General features: G+C 42.6%; 2 protein-coding genes across 4 annotated transcripts; one reads left to right on the top strand and one right to left on the bottom strand.

Annotated features, from left to right (window-relative positions):
• Window positions 1-1,275: 1,275 nt before the first annotated feature.
• RPL9 (ribosomal protein L9) lies at window positions 1,276-6,756 on the bottom strand. Of its 2 annotated transcripts, none has more exons than XM_030024871.2 (8): window positions 6,688-6,756; window positions 6,186-6,232; window positions 5,987-6,102; window positions 4,992-5,087; window positions 4,516-4,648; window positions 3,019-3,099; window positions 2,418-2,536; window positions 1,276-1,391 (listed from the first exon to the last, which is right to left on the bottom strand). In XM_030024871.2, the coding sequence occupies exons 2-7, from the start codon at window positions 6,229-6,231 to the stop codon at window positions 2,430-2,432; spliced, it is 579 nt and encodes a 192-aa protein (XP_029880731.1). In that variant the 5' UTR covers window position 6,232; window positions 6,688-6,756; the 3' UTR covers window positions 1,276-1,391; window positions 2,418-2,429. The 2 variants fall into 2 exon arrangements, with proteins under 2 accessions (XP_029880731.1, XP_029880741.1); XM_030024881.2 differs by lacking the exon at window positions 6,688-6,756 and adding an exon at window positions 6,374-6,396.
• Window positions 6,757-6,855: 99 nt separating this feature from the next.
• On the top strand, window positions 6,856-17,246 carry LIAS (lipoic acid synthetase). Of its 2 annotated transcripts, none has more exons than XM_030024927.2 (11): window positions 6,856-6,971; window positions 7,723-7,895; window positions 8,581-8,674; window positions 9,390-9,470; window positions 9,703-9,859; window positions 10,708-10,765; window positions 11,826-11,954; window positions 12,562-12,707; window positions 14,401-14,471; window positions 15,262-15,373; window positions 16,312-17,246. In XM_030024927.2, the coding sequence occupies exons 1-11, from the start codon at window positions 6,888-6,890 to the stop codon at window positions 16,362-16,364; spliced, it is 1,158 nt and encodes a 385-aa protein (XP_029880787.1). In that variant the 5' UTR covers window positions 6,856-6,887; the 3' UTR covers window positions 16,365-17,246. The 2 variants fall into 2 exon arrangements, with proteins under 2 accessions (XP_029880787.1, XP_029880768.1); XM_030024908.2 differs by having other exon boundaries at window positions 6,873-7,007.
• The last annotated feature ends 360 nt before the right edge of the window (window positions 17,247-17,606 follow it).

The raw sequence follows: 17,606 nt of genomic DNA on the forward strand, positions 1-17,606 counted from the left end.
CCTCAAGTCTCAGTTCATAGATCTATGAGACTATTTCTCCATTATATTTCAAGTATTGGTCACCATCACAGAAGGTTCATTAATTCAGAAGATAAGTACCAGTAAAATGATGAGGGACTCTGGCCCATTTTCCACTAGAAAATGTTATACCAGCACAACTGTTCAAGGTGTGTACATCCTTCCACCACCCAAAGACACTGACTAGTTATCACTCACAGCAACCGTGGAATCACACTGAAGCATACAGGGAAACTCCTCTTGAATTCCATGTGCACTGTGGGAGCACAGAGAATTTTGGAAAACTCCCTTCTCTGCACGATTTGATCAGCACCCGAACTTATTTTAAAAATGTGAAGCAGGCCATGTACAACTTCCATGGCTGCAAAGTTTAGTACCACTACTTTCCCAGGATCAGAGACAGTAGTACCGCACAACCCTGTTGAACTCAGAAGAATTGTGCAAGCAGGTGCTTTGGGCAGTTTTCTGAACTTCTTAGGCATGCATAGATGCTTTCCTGAACATTAAGCTTTAGCCACTTGTTGCCAACTATGTTTCTGCACTACCCCAGTATTTCCTGTGAACCTTTTTTCAAAACAATGTAACAAGTGAGAGTGTGATTTCTATCATAGTACAGAAATAGCACAACATCCCCATTAGATATTGCTACATGGCAAGATTAGTAACCAAGAAAAAACAGAGCTATCTCCCCAGATGACACAAACTGCTGAAATCAGCAATAAGCTCTGCCTGAACTCGAGGTCAGGCCCTTGGTTTTCTTAATGGAGCAATATAGCTAAGGCATCATACTTTCAGACTACTTCTTCTACCTCTGTATTTAGTTTAAATGGTCTTAACAAATCTGGTTCTACCAATTCCAGTTTTGTTTTTACTCTACTCTACATTCTGTCATCACAAGTCTGAATTCCCCTCCAGAAACTGTACACGGAAATCAGTTTTTGCAGTTTGAGGTTCTGAAATGATGTGAAAGAACTAGTCTTCTTTCTGTGAGAACAATGCTTTTGTTATTTCTTAATGCTATGATTTAAAACTACCACTTCATGGCTTTACCTGCTGGGTCCATGCTCCACCAGCATGAGGTTTCCAAACCATCAGACTTCCATCTGAATGTTCTGAGTCTGGTGAAGCAACACGTACACAGTGCTAACATTATCTTGCATTACCCTGTGACAATCTGCTTCTCCAAAAGCCAAAGATCTTGAACAGGTTCATGCAATCACCATTTAGTTCTTAAAAAAAAGAAAAGAGGCCAAGATATGAAATATGTTTTAATTTATTAAACATCTCATGGTGTCTGGGTTTTGTATCAGACTCTTCAAGCTGGTCCTTGCTGATATAATGCCTCATGGTCTTTTGTTCCAGGATCCAGACAACTGTAAATACAAAGTTAAGAGCTTTTAGAAAGATTTTAGCACTGCAAATGTGAAATTGAAAGTTTATAGACATATGACAATTTATCTGATAGTTTTAATGCAAGACAGACATCAATAGCTCAAAGGGTTTGCTTAATTTTATTCAGACAAGATTACTTAAAGATGCCTTCAACCACAACAGCTCATGACTGTTTAACAAGCAGGTAACAGGTGGTTCTGTCTCTCAAGGAACTCGGAATAGCACTAAAAATAATTTTTTCAGTAGCTTGCAAGTGTCATGATAAGAAGAATTTCAGTTTATGAAACTCACTTTGCCTGCACGCTCCATCTCAAGTTTAGGTTCAGAAGGTACACAACATTTATTTTATTTGCAAGTCAGCCTGTCTCAGTCATCCTGCACAAATGTTCTGTACCATGTATGGAACCATACATAGCTGAAATGCATCAAATTCCTTTAGCAGTTAAAATTCTTACACTATCCCAAAATCCTTGTACTCAACTTCAATAACAAATGTACATACACAGTGTAAATAGTTGTCATTGTTAAACTGACCTTTGTTTACAAGCATTTACACACAAACCATGCAGAAAACCTTTATATATAAATTATGTGCTGGCCACTTTTTTTAGTGAGGTCAGTGTCCAACCAGAAGGAACATTAGTCTAAGAGCCATCTCTGTAAAGAGCTGTGAACCAGTCTGTGATGCTAGGTCAGCTGGTTTTAAATTCTCAGCCACCATCATAACGAGCATTCACAGCATACAATACAGCACTTTAGAGTTAGATATTTCTCCATACAGCAGCATAATACCAAGTTGATGAGAGATGGAAAGTTGCTGTCAAAAGACCTAGCAAAATTTAAGTTTTATGACACCTCTTATGATGCCTTTTACAAGCACAACTGCATCCCTGTGGGGAACCTGCTTAACCACAGCCTTGTTAAAGTAGATAAACCTTGTCAAGTCCCCAAATCGAGTAACCATCTCCACATGGCAAATGTACAATCTGCGTTAAGATGATACCAACCTGTTAAGAGTTTTACTCATCTGCCTGCTGTACTGTTCCTTTCTCAGAGACATAGATACCGTCCAAGAATTTCCTGATATCCTTGTTCTTGACCGTAGTGGCTTGCTGGATCAAGGCAGCTGCAGGCAAAGCAAGACCGTTAGCACAAAGCAAGAGGTCTGAACCAACTTGGAGCCTTTGTTTACTCTCCGATATTTCAACTAACAAATGAAACTGTAATCTGGAGAAAGGAATCACCAACTTGAAATCCTGTTGGTTCTAATGAAAACAGAACGCATTTTGCTGAGCCTGCCTTGGCAGCCCAGGGCAGTGCCCGTTTATTACTGCACACCTGTACAACTGAAAAGCTGAAAAGTTCGGTGCCAAGGCAGCCATCAAAAAAAAAAAAAAAAGGGCGGGAGTTCTGTGGACTTGTAAAATGTCTCTAAGTTTAGAAAAAGCATAAGGAACTAAGAAAAGCAATTATGGTGACTAGAAGAAAAAAAAATTCTGTGCTGTCGTTTACCTCAGGGTTTGACAAAAACGACAGTTTGCTAAGCTCACACCTCCAGATGAAAGTGGCTGTATCATTGTACCTTCCCACACATCTACTTTCACAAACCTGAATTGGAGACCAATTCAATGTCATTCCCTTCAAGGATCAGCTCATCTTTCTGGGCTTGAGATACTGCACAGGAAACACCTACAGAAAGGAAAACACACAATCCACATCGTTGGTGAAGATGTTAAGCATACTAAAGAAACAGTATTTACGTCCTGTCCCAATTTACAGATCTATAAAGTACTATCTAGACAATAACTAGCTTCCATGACTTTGTTAAAAGAGTCCCCCAAATCCCTTCCAAGACTGTCCTCCCTCACACAGTTTCAGCACTCAAAGATCAGTGCAAGTCACGATCTGGATTGAAAGCAACCAAGTGATATTCCTACTTAAATGTTACAGCATTAATCACCAACACTGCTTACAGCCAGAGATTTTGCCAGCATGGCTTCGCCAGCTAGGTGGTGCCATTTTCCACGTTCTTATGGTCATTAAAACAAAACTAAGTCATTAAAAAAACTACTGCCCCCTGACATGTCACACACCATGTTTATACTGGCAACACTGCGAGTACTCACAAGGAGTAAACACTAGGACATCCAAGAGTCTTAACAGGAAACTTTCATTTGCAAGGAGAATAACACAATTAAGTTTTTACAGTTTGATCTGTTAGTCAATAGGTGTTAGCTTTTAAGCCAGCACTTTACTATCTTTGAAGTAAATGCTGACTTAAATCAAATACAATAATCGAATCCACCCTTAATATCCCACAGTAAATCAAAGTCAAAGCCACCCTAATAACTCCGCACTGTATCTACCAGCGGTTTTGGGCAAGTCTGAAGCTTTCATCTAAAGCCACCCCAAAACATCATCAGTAACACTAAATATCCTTACCCATACCTTCACCAGAAGTGGAATTATATAAAAAAAAAAAAAAGGAAAGTCTTCCCTACAGTCCTAAGGTAACTGCGTTTATGACATGTTTTGTCTCCTCCTTTCGGAAGTTTAACAAGCTCCATGACATGCCTACTCTGTTAGACATTTTGCCAAAACTCCCAAGTATGCAAGACGTAAAACCAACAGGTAAGATGATAATTTTGAAGTTTATCACACATGCTCCTAGATAATCAGGAAATTCAAAATACAACACCACTTCAAAGACCAAAAATATGATGTGGTGTGAAACTAGTTCATGTACAATGTTTAAAACAGAAACACAGATCTAAAATTAAGCACCTGCAGTTTACCAACTATGAACACTGTCAAGATCTCACAATGATGAAAGTAAACACTGGGCTCCTTGTAACTCGTATTACAATAACCAGCTCTAAACTAGTTATTAGCTATTAGCTAACGCTCATTACCAAAAAGAAGCTACAAAAGCATTAATAATAAATCTAAACAGTGGCAAAGGTATCATAAGACTACACAAACTCAGACAGGCAAATGCTGTTTCAACAATCACTCACCGTCTCCTGTTATCAACGGCAGTACCCAAAGAAAATAGTTTAGAAACTCTAGTTAGAAATAGTAAAGTACATCTCCAGATAGGCTCACCTGGCCTCATACGCACTCTGCGAATGTACTTCTCTCCCAAAAAGTTTCGGATTTCCACAAGTGAGCCATTATCCTGTATAACTACGTTGATTGGGAAGTGAGCGTACACTGATCTCATCTTGTAACGAAATCCCTAAGATAAAAGACATTATCAGATATTGAAAGCAGAATGCATCCAAAAGGTAAAACAGATGCATAAAGCTTACTGGAGATATCTAAAACCAAAACATATTGAAAATAGTTTCTTAACAAGGGCAAGCCACTGAGCACAAGAGACATCCAGAGTTTACTGTTCATGCTTTCTTCCACCTGCACAATTTGTTTGACAGCGCATGCAAGAAAAAAGAAAAAAGAAAAAAAAAAAAGAGAGAAAGCTACACCTTGGATGCTTAGAAAAGCTCTCACTAAAAGAATGGGCTGTCTATTGTTGTCAGCAACAAAAATGACGAGTGATCCTATTTCAAAATAAAACTCACCAGTGTAACACCCTTTATCATGTTCTGTACATGGCTGCAAATTGTGCGAACTGTTGCCAGCTCCTTTCTGTTACCCCACCACTTGTCAACACGTAGCTGTGTTAAAAGAAATAAATAGAAATAACATAGCTTTCAGCTACACTTCAAAACTAGAAAAGTTTTTGTCACAAACTAACAGTAAGAATTTCAGGTAAACTACTTAGAATCCCTCCTAACAAAAGCACAAAGGTATTTTGTTTCTTTGAAGACTACTAAAGGCCCACCTAGAAGTCTTTTAAGTCCTAACCCTCAGACATATGAAAAATAATTTTTTCTTCATATCTCATTACTAACAAACCTTCAGAGAAGTTGGGATAGATATTCTGACGTCTTAAACGATAAGATATTTTATCAAACACTACACACTGAACAGGTTGTCCAAAGTCAGTCTCCCAGGTACTATCTATCAACTTTTTAATGAAACACTGTGTGGAGGTACAGTGTTTTAATGAAATACTAGATACTTCTGAAAAAGTGCCTGAAATCAGCTGCTCTTCCCCCTTTTTTTTGTGTGCTTTTTAAGACAGTACAAAAATATTATGCATTTATTTAGAATACATCTGCTCTCCTGATGCTAACTCGCCAATTCTGGAAATTAAACGTAGAGATTTAGTTTTATCTAAATAAAACTAGCCAGTTCATAAAACACAGCATACAATGATCATACAATGATCAATCCCCTTCCCAGTAACTACCTGTCTGTAAGTACAAAAGAATATCAATCAACAAATTCACTCCAACGTATCAGAGAACTTCAAGAATTCCAGTTCCCGAGTAGGTCCCGATGTTCCATGAGACCAGACTCTTTCAGAAAACACAAAAACAAGCGAAAAATTAAATAACTTACCTGTGGCTAAAAGTTTTGGTTCAATCTCCTACACTATCAAGAAGTTTTAAGGCTAACTATAAAGCTACCCTCCCTCTCTGGGCAGAGAAACGACCTCTGCAGCGCTCACCTTCTTGTGTTTCTTTCCCAGGAGGGACAGCTCCACATTGATGTGGTTAAAATCCCTTCGCAAGGTTCCTCTGGGGCCCTTTACAATGACTGTCCGGCCTTTCAGTGAAACACTGACTGGAAATCAAAAGGCAGACGCACATTAACCGGCTGCGGGGTCAGCACCACAAAACGCCTTTTGAAGGCACACGCAGACGTACCTTGCTCGGGGATGTCAACGGTCTGGTTGCTGAGAATGGTCTTCATCCTACGAAGGACAACCGAAAGAGGCTGCAGATCCTGAAGACAAGGCCCTTTTTCTGCGCCCCCTCCGCTCCTCCCCGGCACGAACCCTGGAACGCGCAACTACCGAGCGCCCACCGGATGCCCCCCGCCTCCCCTCTGCCACCTCCGAGCCGCCGCGGCGCCGGGCTCCGCTTCCAACACCGATACACCCCGCCCCGGGCCCAGAGCAGCGGCGAGACGCGGCGGCCTCAGCGCTCAACTCCACAGCGGGGCCCAGCCCGGGCCTAGAACCGCCGGGGGAGGGGGGGGGGGGGGGGGGAAGGCGCCATCCCGGCGGCGTCCCTCCCGCAGGGCTGCGGACGGAACGCGGCGGCTGTCCCGGCGCCGCCCCGGGAGGCTGCCCGCGCCCCGGCAGGGCGCTCGGGGGGGCTGCCCGCCGCGGATGGCCCCGGATGCCGCCGGCGGCCCGCGCCTCACCTCGCAGCAAGCAGAGCGGAAAGAGGCAGCGTCTGACGTCATCGCGTACTTGTAGCCGATCCGGCCACCCCCCTCGCGTCATCGCGCCGAGGTAGCCGTCGACGAGGCAAGGGCAGCCGAGGCCCGATGCGCCGTGAGCTGACGGGGCGCGGCCGAGCACTGAGAGGATCGATCGGGCCGGCCGCTCCGCAGGCGCCGCCATGTCGCTGCTGCCCCGGGGCCGCTGCCGCGGGGCCGCCGCCACGGCCGCCCGGCGGCTGCTGCTGGGGGGGGCCCAGGGACGGGTGAGTGGGCGCCGCCTCAGGGCCGTGCGCCGCAAGGTGGGGCGCCGGACGGCGGGCCGCGAAGCGTACCCCGGGGTGGGCGTTGCGTCCGGGCAGATAGGGGGACCTCGGGACGGACCCCCGGTGAGGTGAGGTGAGCTGAGGGGACGGGGCGCGTCGCGGTGGCAGAAGACGATGCCGTCATCCGAGCTCGTCTCCTGATGGCCGGGGGCCGCCGTGACAGCGGTGGTCGGCGGCGGGCAGAGCCCTGGGTGGCCGCGGCGGTCCGGTGTCGGGACGTGAGGGAAGCGGGGAGCTGCCGCGGCCGTGCCCGTGCCCGTGCCCCCGCAGGCACGCTCAGTAACAGAAAGGGGAGCCACGGACCCCACCGGCTACCAACCCCGCTTCCGAGAGCCCGACCCCTGCTACCGTATCTCCACCGAAATAACGACCGTCCGTTGCCGGCTCGGCAGCGAGCCCTCGATCCGCTCAACGCCTTGCGTTCCAGCCCCGAAATCTCGAATTAGTCCATGCAATGTTACTGATAGCCGAAACCTGTATAACTTGGTTTGGTACGAAGGTATTTTGGGAGAGATCGTGCTTTTTCTTTCACGTGGCTTCAGAAGAAGAGGAGAATTGTACCTTTAACTCAAAGGCAATTGGGAAAATGCTTAGACAAAGTGTACATTAACCACCGAAAGGACAAGCAGTTGTTTAGCGTATCATGCTAGTACATTTATAATTCAATAAATTACAGCGTTGCTTCTTTTAGGTGTCTGGGAGCCATGTGTGTAACCGGTACAGGACATCAGGGTCTTCGCCGGAGGAAAAAAAAGAGTTTCTGCAAAACGGACCAGACTTACAAGACTTTGTGTCTGGAGAGTTGTCAGACAAGAGCACGTGGGCTGAGTATAAAGGCAATTTAAAGCGTCAGAAAGGAGAAAGGTAACTGTGATTTTAAACAACTGCAGTTGCTTCCACGCACTATCTTGTGTGTTTAGTATTAACTACAAAGCGTGTACAATGTATTTTTATTAAATTCTGCCATACTGGCATGCAAGTTTCATAATTTTTCAAGAAAGAACAAACGCTTACATTATTAACTTCAAATGTGTAACAAAACATGAAGACATGGTGGTGGTTTCTCACTTGAGTGCCTATGCCATGGCCTGTATTAAATTACAAATGTGCATCAGTAGGGGAGTGTACCCTACTTCAGTGTTGAAAAAATATTGTTGATAGAATTAAACAAAAAATGAAGACTCAATTAAAAAACACTTAAAACTCCCATATTTCCAGTTATAAATTTGATCAGACTTTTGTGATAGCTGTGTAACATACGCTGCCATTAATTGTTGCAGTCTCCAGTGTGGCACTATTAAATCCCACTGGTGCACATGTTCCAATGACAACAAACTCCTATTCTTGAATGTTGGAATGGTGAAAAACATGGAAGAGAGAAGTCTGTTATGACCATGAATGGTGCTAATATTGGTTGCTGAGTTGCATCAGTTTTCAAGGAACCTTTCCTAATTGGGATCTGTAACAAATTAAAGTGGATCTATGAGATTAACGGAAGCTTACCCTGTAAATAATTTATTAATTTTTATGTTTGCTTGATGTTATTCAGGCTGCGACTTCCTCCCTGGCTGAAAACAAAGATTCCAATGGGAAAGAACTACAATAAACTAAAGAATACCTTGAGAAGTTTAAATCTTCATACGGTAACTCTAGTACCAACCAAGTTTTCCTGTAGAAATAAGGCATTTTTTAGAGATACAAAATTATTTCTCTGTGGAGGACAGGTAGAAACCATGTCTTGCGTGATCTTCAATGCTGAAACCAAGCCCAATTTCACGTTTTTCCTGCTGTGATTTTAAATACTAGGGTTTACTATTTGCATCACCAAAGAGATCAGAAGATACTATGTGTGACTCTTTTTAATGGAAACACACATAATTTCAGAGTTACATACATGTTTTGCATGAAAAGAAGTTCTAGAAATATATGTATTTCATTAAATATACCTTTCAGATGGTAAAAAGTGGTGGGATGTGCATGGAGAGCTTTTTTCTTTTTTTTTTTTTCCAGAGTAAGAACATGCTTTGATGCATCATAGGCTTTGTGAACTTTTTATCAGTTTTTAAGTTTAAAATGTTAATGACAATCTGTGCTAATTAAAAAGGCAGTTATGTGGTTGAGGAGTTTTTTGGAGTTGTGAAGTAGAGGAAAAGAATGGTAATGGATGTCAGGAAACAATTCTTCCTATTTATTCTAATGACTTCTTACAGAACAACATGTAACTTCATTTCCTCATTTATTGCAGAAGGAATTTATGTTTTGTTTGTAGGCTAGTATTGAAACTCATCAATAATACAATAATAATTTTTAATAATAGTACGGAAAAAAGACAGGTACATTACTGTCTTTTACCTTTAGGTATGCGAAGAAGCACGTTGTCCCAACATTGGAGAATGCTGGGGAGGTGGTGAATATGCTACAGCTACAGCTACTATTATGGTAAGCCATTAACCATTTCTTAAGTATTCTATTAATGTTTGAGGTGTTTGTAGTGTACTGTTGAATCTCTACTGTAGTGGAGTGGGTTTATTACAAGTAATTCAGAGTAAAGCACTGTCCTAGGTTTTTTGCTCAGTATTGGGATTTATCTGACCTAGGTCATGCAGCTTTTTCTCAGCTGAGCAATGGTGATGTGTACAATGTAAAGGTAGGAATGTCTTTCTTATTTCAGCTGATGGGTGACACATGCACTAGAGGTTGCAGATTTTGTTCAGTAAAGACAGCAAAAAATCCACCTCCACTGGATCCCAAGGAGCCTTACAACACAGCAAAGGCTATAGCTGAGTGGGGCTTGGATTATGTTGTATTGACATCTGTGGACAGAGACGGTTAGTATGTTGTCTCTCATCTCTTCCAGTCTAAGCTCTCATAGGCATTACATGGCATAAACACAGGCCTTGATAAACATTTATCACTCGGCGCAATTGTTGAGGATTGCTATTTTAAAGGAGTCGACAGTGCTGACACTTTGGAAAGTTTCTACATATTCTTAGTATTTCTCTATGTCTGGTAAAACATAACAGAAGTTACACTGTTATTAAACATCAAGAATATTACAATACTAAATATAACTAATTTTTTGCAAAATACATACATATACACCATGTTGTATTACTTGATTAGCAAAAAAACCCACCCCACAAACATTCATGTACAATACCATTACAGAACTTCCTTCCAAAAACTAAACCTGGAATATATTATACTTAACAAAACTGAAAGTTGCCTTTTTCTAAGGTTGTAGTAGCTCCTCTGTGGTGACACCACATAGGTGGGGGAAACCGTTGTAAAGGCTTTTGAGTATGGTGGAAAGTCCAGTGGCTTACAATAAAAGAGAAATAATATATATATTTCAATTTTTGTAGAACTGTTTCTCAGACCAAAACCACAAATAGATGAATTCTGTGCACAGGCTGACAGTGAACCTAGAGACAGGTAAATTCGGAGTAAACGTCTGAAGTCTGCCCTAGATGATCACAGTTAGGCTTTGTGCAGAACAAGGCTTGGCAGAATATCTGTTGCAAAACTTTGGCATAAGCAGTTAAGATAAGTCTGGGGTTTGACTGCTTTATTATTTTGCATTTAAATTTGAATCTGTAGGTTTTTTGTGGCTTTGCTAATAAGTAAATAAATTTCTTGAACAGAAAGGTTAACTGAATAATTGAAATGCTTCTAGATATGCCTGACGGTGGAGCAGAACACTTTGCAAAGACAGTCTCTCATCTGAAAGAAAGGTATATCATTAATGTGTCACTATTATTATTAAAACTTTAGGATGTGGTACTGCATATAGGTCAACACTACCTTTAGCTGGATTATTCCAGGCATGCAAATACAAAAGTCTGCCTTTAGCCTATCTGTCCCCATTGGGTTTTTTCGTGTTTTTCATCTTTCTCATGTAATGGCCCTAAAATATTTTGAATTTGGATGCATTTCCAGTTTAGCCCAGGCTTATTTAAAGCTAAGCACTGTATTATTTCTTTGAACAGGCAGCTGGTTTACCAGGAAATGAGTACATACTTTTGAGGTATGCTCATTCTCAAAGCTTGGGGCTCAGACACAGGGGATTTAGGTAACAGTGTCACCACATGACAGAAGAAGACGGGTTTCTCTTTCAGCAGTGATCAGATTGCTTTGCGCGTTCCCACCATGGCTGTTTCTAAGTCCGTGATTGTACCTTCCTGCTTTCCCTAGCTGTGCCGCCTTTGCTCTACATCGGCGCCCTGTACGCCATTTGATAGCATAGTTGTCTACCTGCAGATTTAATTTGTATAACCTCATTTAAGTCCTTATCCAGTGTATCTTGGCACTTGAAAGGTTCCTGCAGTTTTCCCCGCCTGCCTTTCTGAGCTGAAATCTGGCTCCTGGACACCAAGATTAGAGTCCCGGGCAATAATGCAGAGTCTTCTCGTCCCAGTAGGCAAGATTACAGCTCCTCTGTAGTTTGGAGCGATGATATGAAACTCACGTTAAGTTAACCTGCAACAACGACACCTGAAAAATCACGCATAAACGGTGATTGTTCAAGAGACGGTTGGAATCGCTTTTAGATTTATTACTTGGCTTTCCTTCTGTTCCAGCTCGCCTCAGTAAAATCAGGAGTTAGACACATGAGGTTTTGTTTGAATCGTAATACGAGTATTTGCAGAAATCTGTTGTTTTAGAAGCGTATCCTGATTAGCTTTGCTTATCAGGGCGTTGTTGGTTTAGTGCTGTTCGGTTTTTTTGCTGTACTTTTTTTAGCCACAGCGACACAAGTCCCATAGGTGTGTTCATTTTGTCTCTCCCTTTCAGGAATTCAAAAATCCTGGTAGAATGCTTGACGCCCGATTTTCGAGGGGACCTTAAAGCTGTGGAGAAAGTCGCGTTGTCGGGACTGGATGTGTATGCCCACAACGTGGAGACGGTGCCAGAACTGCAGAGGTAAGCGACACCGGTACGTAGAAAGGGAAGAAGGGACAAAGGGACAAGGGGGTTTGTGACAGGGCGTGGTGTGAAAGGGAGAGCCGGCGCCATGGAGCTGCAGTGAAGCTCTCGCTGCCGCTCCGGGCCGAGGCGGGCCGGCCCGGGCGGCGCAGGGGGAAATGGCGCGGGGGGCGCTGCCGGCCGGGCCCGCTCCCAGCCTGCCTCGCGCGCCGCGCCGCCGCCCTGCCCGCCGCCCGCCGGCAGAGGGCGCCCGCGCCGCGCCGCGCCCCGGCCCCCGGGGCGGCCCTGGGGCGGTGTCGCCTGCCCGGGCCGCCTCCGCGCTGGGCCGGGGCGGCCCCGCCCCCGCCGTGGGGTGGGGCCGGACGCGGGCGGGGGGGGGGTACGGTGGCCAGGGCGGCCGCAGGCGGGGCTGGGGCGCGTCCCGGCGCGTGTGGTGGTGCCTCGGGGGAGCGGGCGTTCGGCCGGTGTCAGACTAGGCAGCCGACACCGCCAGGTTGCCGTTTTCGCTGTGCAGAAACTAGCAGGATGCGCCTTTCCTGGCATCTCTAACTTCTGTGCGCCCTTTCGCACGCGTTTTATCCCCTTCTGCTGAAAATATGAAAAGGAAGGTCCGTGATCCCCGAGCCAACTTTGAGCAGTCTGTACGAGTGCTGAAGCACGCTAAAGAGGTCCAGCCCGGCGTCATTTCTAAAACCTCCATTATGTTGGGGCTAGGCGAGACTGACGAACAAGTGTATTCCACAATGAAATGTAAGTTGGTGTTGAAATATGTGCCAGAATTCACAGCTGTGAATTTTACTGCGTTGCAAAACAGTTGTAAGCACCTTTGCCTCTACGTGCAAGTCAGTTTGCTGGTGCGGGAATGTTTTCTAAGCTTTATGGAAAAAAGACCAGTTTGGTTAAAAAGGATTGAACTTCTGAAATGCTTGGCTTCATATGGCTTTCAGGTTCAATTTGACAGGTAGATCCAGCTCATGTTGAGTTCAGTGGAAATTATGACTTTCTTTGTGTGACTATATTAACATTCTTATCTTTGCTGTACTTAAATAATGGGCTTGCAACATAGTTGCCTTATTGTGCATTCCTTTTTAGAAATAGCAGACCTAATTGTTTAAAATAATTTATTTCAGCAAAAAAAGTTACTATCCTCAGAGGTGTAGCATGTTCTTACGTTTCATGTAAATGTATTTTTAAGAGGAGAAAATTTCACAGTGGCAAGTGAATGCAGTCTGCTTGTAGGAAGAAATTGATAAATCCTATGGCATTTCTCCCATATCCTGAAAGAGTGTCTACCTGGTACTTTATTTTGTGTACAACAACCCATATATTAGAATGCAGTGATATAGTCTAGTTTTTCTGCAGCTGTCCCACAAACTGTGCCATAAAATTACAGTTCCTGATTTCCCTATTCTTCCTGCCTAGCATTTCCTAGCCACAAGAGTATGAAAGTTCAGGTTTGGTGCTATTTGTTTTCAGGCCACTTTCATGGATGTATTCGGAGACAAACTGTTACCCACCGCATTCATTCAGTTACTCTAATTTTGTTCTCCTTCTCAACTCCTGTGGGTACAAGTTAAAGAACAGGTAAATGTGCTGGTATTGAACCAGTTTCTTTACAGAACCGTACCAGTCTAAACAGAGAGTCCAGGGTAACAGTGAGTGTGATGTTGTAACCAAAACACAGTCTTTTCTTTCTATTTGACTTGGGGGCAACCAGCCCAAGTAGACAGAAAATACATGGAGATATTAAGCCGATTCCTTAGCCATCCCTTTGTTTGGAACATCCCACTACCTGCAGTGAACATAATTCTTCAGGCTAGCTGACTGTCAGGTGTCTGGATTTCCCTCTGTAAGCAGACTACCTGAATTAATTTGCTGTATATTGATTCTAGTATATACTCAAATTTCAGCATACAAAGTCGATGAGATTCTGCAGGCATCAAAACGAACATACGTCCTTCAGTGTGTAAAACTGGCAAAAGATGTTGGCAATTTCCCTTGGGTTTATAGCTCTTTAGAACCGCCCCCATCTTTTCAGCATGAAGGCGCTTGAAACAGTGGAGAAGTGCCAAGTATATGTGCACGCATCCATTTTTTGTCAAATGAAGGCTCTGACCTAAAGCCACAATGAAAAGCTGTGAGACAAAAAAGACAAGAGCATGTCATCTCTGCAGTGAGACACGTGACTGCAGCGAGTACAGCGCAGTGGTATTCTCTCCAGCTTTAAACTAGATAGCTCAGGTCTTGCAGCAGCATGGAGCTCAGAATGAGGTACGAGGCTACTCTCATGGAGGTTGCAAGTTCCCTTTGCTGGAGAGCAGAATGTAACCTCCGTGGGGTGCTGTGGAGTGACCTTTGTTCAGACTTGGAAGGAGGGTGTTTTCTAATTGCTGACAATCCCTTGTGATCCTTCTGCCACTAACAGGGAATTTTGTTTTTACAGTATTGCGGGAAGCAGATGTAGATTGTTTGACCCTAGGGCAGTACATGCAACCAACAAAACGTCACCTAAAGGTAAAAGTGCCTTTAATTTATAGGCAGTCCTATGGTCTGTACCTTGCACAGTCAAGTTTCCTCGTTCAAATTGATGCTTGATATGCATATTTACCTTAACTGCAGATGTTGGGGAAAATTTCCTTCCTTGTTTAACCTGATCTTCATCTGTTATGGACTCTTCACTAAAAATGACCTCAGCCATTTAATCCCTTCCATTTTCTGCAGACTCCCATTGCTACTTGTTGCTATTAGCTGAGGAGACAGCTGGAGCTGAGGCATGATTCTGGAAAACAAGAGTCTCACTGTGTATCTATCTCAAACAATGGCTCAGGCCAGCTCCCTTTCACTCTCTCATAGGGTCTCCCTTAATGGTGCCACTTTAGCTGAGGAAATGACCATTTTCTCCTTCTGTAATCTGTCCAGAGCTTGAATCTTTGTTCTGTTACTATCTTTCACTGAAATAACTGTTAGTGAAGAGATTTGTAGGACTATTGGGGGTTTTTTTATATAGTAACATGGAGGAAAAAAAATGTTTGCTTGAAAGGACCATTCAAAAACAGAGTCAAGAAAATGATAAAGCAACAACTAGAAATGAAATTCTAAACTTTTCAGCTAAATCTGAAAAGCAAATAAAATGTATTCTTTTGGTAGAAAGCAGAGAGAAAATTCAGTTTGTGACTTGACTGCTGAAAGTTTTGGAGTGTAAAATTTTGAACTTGCCATATAACTGTATTTCATGTCACTGCATGCTAGCTATAGCCATTTCCTTTGCATTAATACCTGATCAAGATTAATTCTTTTCACTCAGGTTGAGGAGTACATAACTCCTGAAAAATTTAAGTACTGGGAAAAAGTAGGAAATGATCTTGGATTCCATTACACTGCTAGTGGGCCTTTAGTGCGCTCCTCCTATAAAGCAGGTAAACTACTGAAAAGCATTAGATTCTTCAGCACATAACATTATATAAAGTTAAAATGGTGAAGTAATAAGCAACAAAGCTCACCTTAGCTCAAGGACACCTCATATAGTCTTTTTTTTTTTTTTTTTTTTAATTTACACTTACTACCTTCTATAGGTCATGTAAAGGCATCAGTATGACAGTAATTGGTATTTGTACAGTTGCTGTGCTGCTTAAGCTAATTTTTTGTACCAAACCTAGTTTGTACTATACTTAATACATGGGGCAGGATAAAGGGTACCCAATTTGCAAGATTTCCTTTACGTTCCGCCTCTTGGATGCTTTGGGGTTTAATGGGGCCCTTTGTGATGCAGTTTTGTTGCTTTAGGCAGAATTTATTTACAGTGCCTTAGAAATAATTAGACACATTTATGGCAGTGCTTTTTCTGACAAAGCACTGAGTATTAAGTAGCAGCTGATATTAATGGAACTGTGGTGTAGATCCAGCATCCTGCTTTTTCCTAAAGAGAGGGCAGAGAAGAGTCATCTGGGGCACCTTGCTTCTTGGACTGTTTTACTGCCAGCTCAAATGAGATTTATAGCAGGTTTCACTGTAAGTTGCTGATAACTTTATGAAATAGGAATTAATTTTTAATTAAATCAATTCGCCTTTGCCTGTTGGAAAGCACAAAGAACCAGAGCTATTTCATAAAATTGGGCCTGAGAAAGATCAGGATTTGGGGAGTGAAGGGGTTGTGTGTTGGGTTATGGGTTTTGGTTTGGCTGTATGTATGTATGCTGAAAGTGCTGTTGTATAGAATTGAATTACTATAAAGTACTGGTAAGGACAATTGTATTGTAGAATAGAATACTTGCATTAAGTAAGGATGTGTATTGTTTTGCTTTATTTCACTGAAATACCTACAAATCATTTTGGTGCTTTTTTGCCTTTTAATTAGGTGAATTCTTCTTGAAGAACTTAGTAGAAAAAAGAAAGACAAAAGCCATCTGAAAATGAGAGTGAACCTATTTAAAGCAGCCAGTTTTAAGGATCCTTTTTTCAGAGCATAATTATACTCAGCTCCAGAAATGCAGAAGACCAGATGGTGGATGTATGAATAAACTTACTATCTTTCCAGAACACTTTTCTCTCACCAAAACACTTCACATCATTATTTTACCTCATTTCTCCTGGCAAGGCTACAACTACATAGTACTTCTAGTGTTCAGCAAGAAGCCAGGAGATAGAACTGATTTGGAAGAGTGATGGAACTGAGGTGGAAGAAATGTAAGCTAAAAAAAAAAAAAAAAAATTGGACAGATTTAAGTAAACAGGTTTGATACTACCATCAGTGTTGCTGCAGTTAATACTTGTGAAGATGCTAACAGATAATAATAAATTTGAAAGGTACTGATATTTTGATGTATCTTACCATTATGTAACACAAGCTTGCCAGGGGCAAAGGACCAGATTAGGGCTATCTTGAACTATACCAGAGTGAGTGCTGGTAATATTCCTTCAAGAGATGGCATCTCTTACCTGCAGCTTGAGAAAATGACCTGTACCATTCTGATGATAGCTAATGCTTTTCAGGTGCTTGCATGTCTCTAAGTGTGAGCCTTGGTAAATACAAGGTATCAAGTTGAAGAAAACAAGCCTTTTGTGACAAGACAATTAACCTTGTGTAGCTACCATATAATTTAAACCATATGGAAAATCAGAGTTGCCGTAACAGCATAAATAGAGCCACCCCTTGTTTGGGTATGTGACTGTAACAAACCCCACTGAGTTGCACAGGTGCTTCTTTGGTATTGGGTATGCAGAAGTGCTGCTATTCTGTACTGTGCTTCTACTCCATAGGTATTGTCTTATTAAAGGGGAGTTAAAAACCCAGTCTAAGGGTGTGGTGGTTGTGTTTAATCGGTCTAGTTACCTGCCCCCTCGAGACCTGGTTTGGCTGTTAAATCTGAATGCAAAGAAGTGAATTGCATTGTGGATGAAATGTGAAGTGAATTGCATATCGTACTAAGCTCAAGCAGAAATGAAAACATGGCTTATGGTATACTAGCAGCTATAAATTCTCTTTACAATCATGATTGATAGTTCAAAGTGCACCTCTCCCTAATAATTCTCAGTTGTCTGCTACGGACATTAGGTAACATTTTTGAACTGGCTTCAGCTGTATCTTCATGAGGTTATTTGGGAAGCGTGCCGGGAACTTGTTGTCTAGTCCCATCACTGAGCAGGTAATCC

The sequence above is a fragment of the Aquila chrysaetos genome, chromosome 1, assembly GCF_900496995.4.
Source record: "Aquila chrysaetos chrysaetos chromosome 1, bAquChr1.4, whole genome shotgun sequence".
NCBI classification, from domain to species: Eukaryota; Metazoa; Chordata; class Aves; order Accipitriformes; family Accipitridae; genus Aquila; species Aquila chrysaetos.

Bases quoted from the DNA above. Each gene is read 5' to 3' on its own strand.
- RPL9 (XM_030024871.2), bottom strand. From the start codon at position 6,231: ATGAAGACCATTCTCAGCAACCAGACCGTTGACATCCCCGAGCAAG. The intron at 5,088-5,986 runs GTGAGCGCTGCA...CTTTTAACACAG, and splicing joins TGGGAAAGAAACACAAGAAG to CTACGTGTTGACAAGTGGTG. The intron at 2,537-3,018 runs GTTTGTGAAAGT...CTTTGCCTGCAG, and splicing joins TGAATTGGTCTCCAATTCAG to CTGCCTTGATCCAGCAAGCC.
- LIAS (XM_030024908.2), top strand. From the start codon at position 6,888: ATGTCGCTGCTGCCCCGGGGCCGCTGCCGCGGGGCCGCCGCCACGGCC. The intron at 10,766-11,825 runs GTATATCATTAA...TCTCCCTTTCAG, and splicing joins GTCTCTCATCTGAAAGAAAG to GAATTCAAAAATCCTGGTAG. The intron at 14,472-15,261 runs GTAAAAGTGCCT...CTTTTCACTCAG, and splicing joins CAACAAAACGTCACCTAAAG to GTTGAGGAGTACATAACTCC.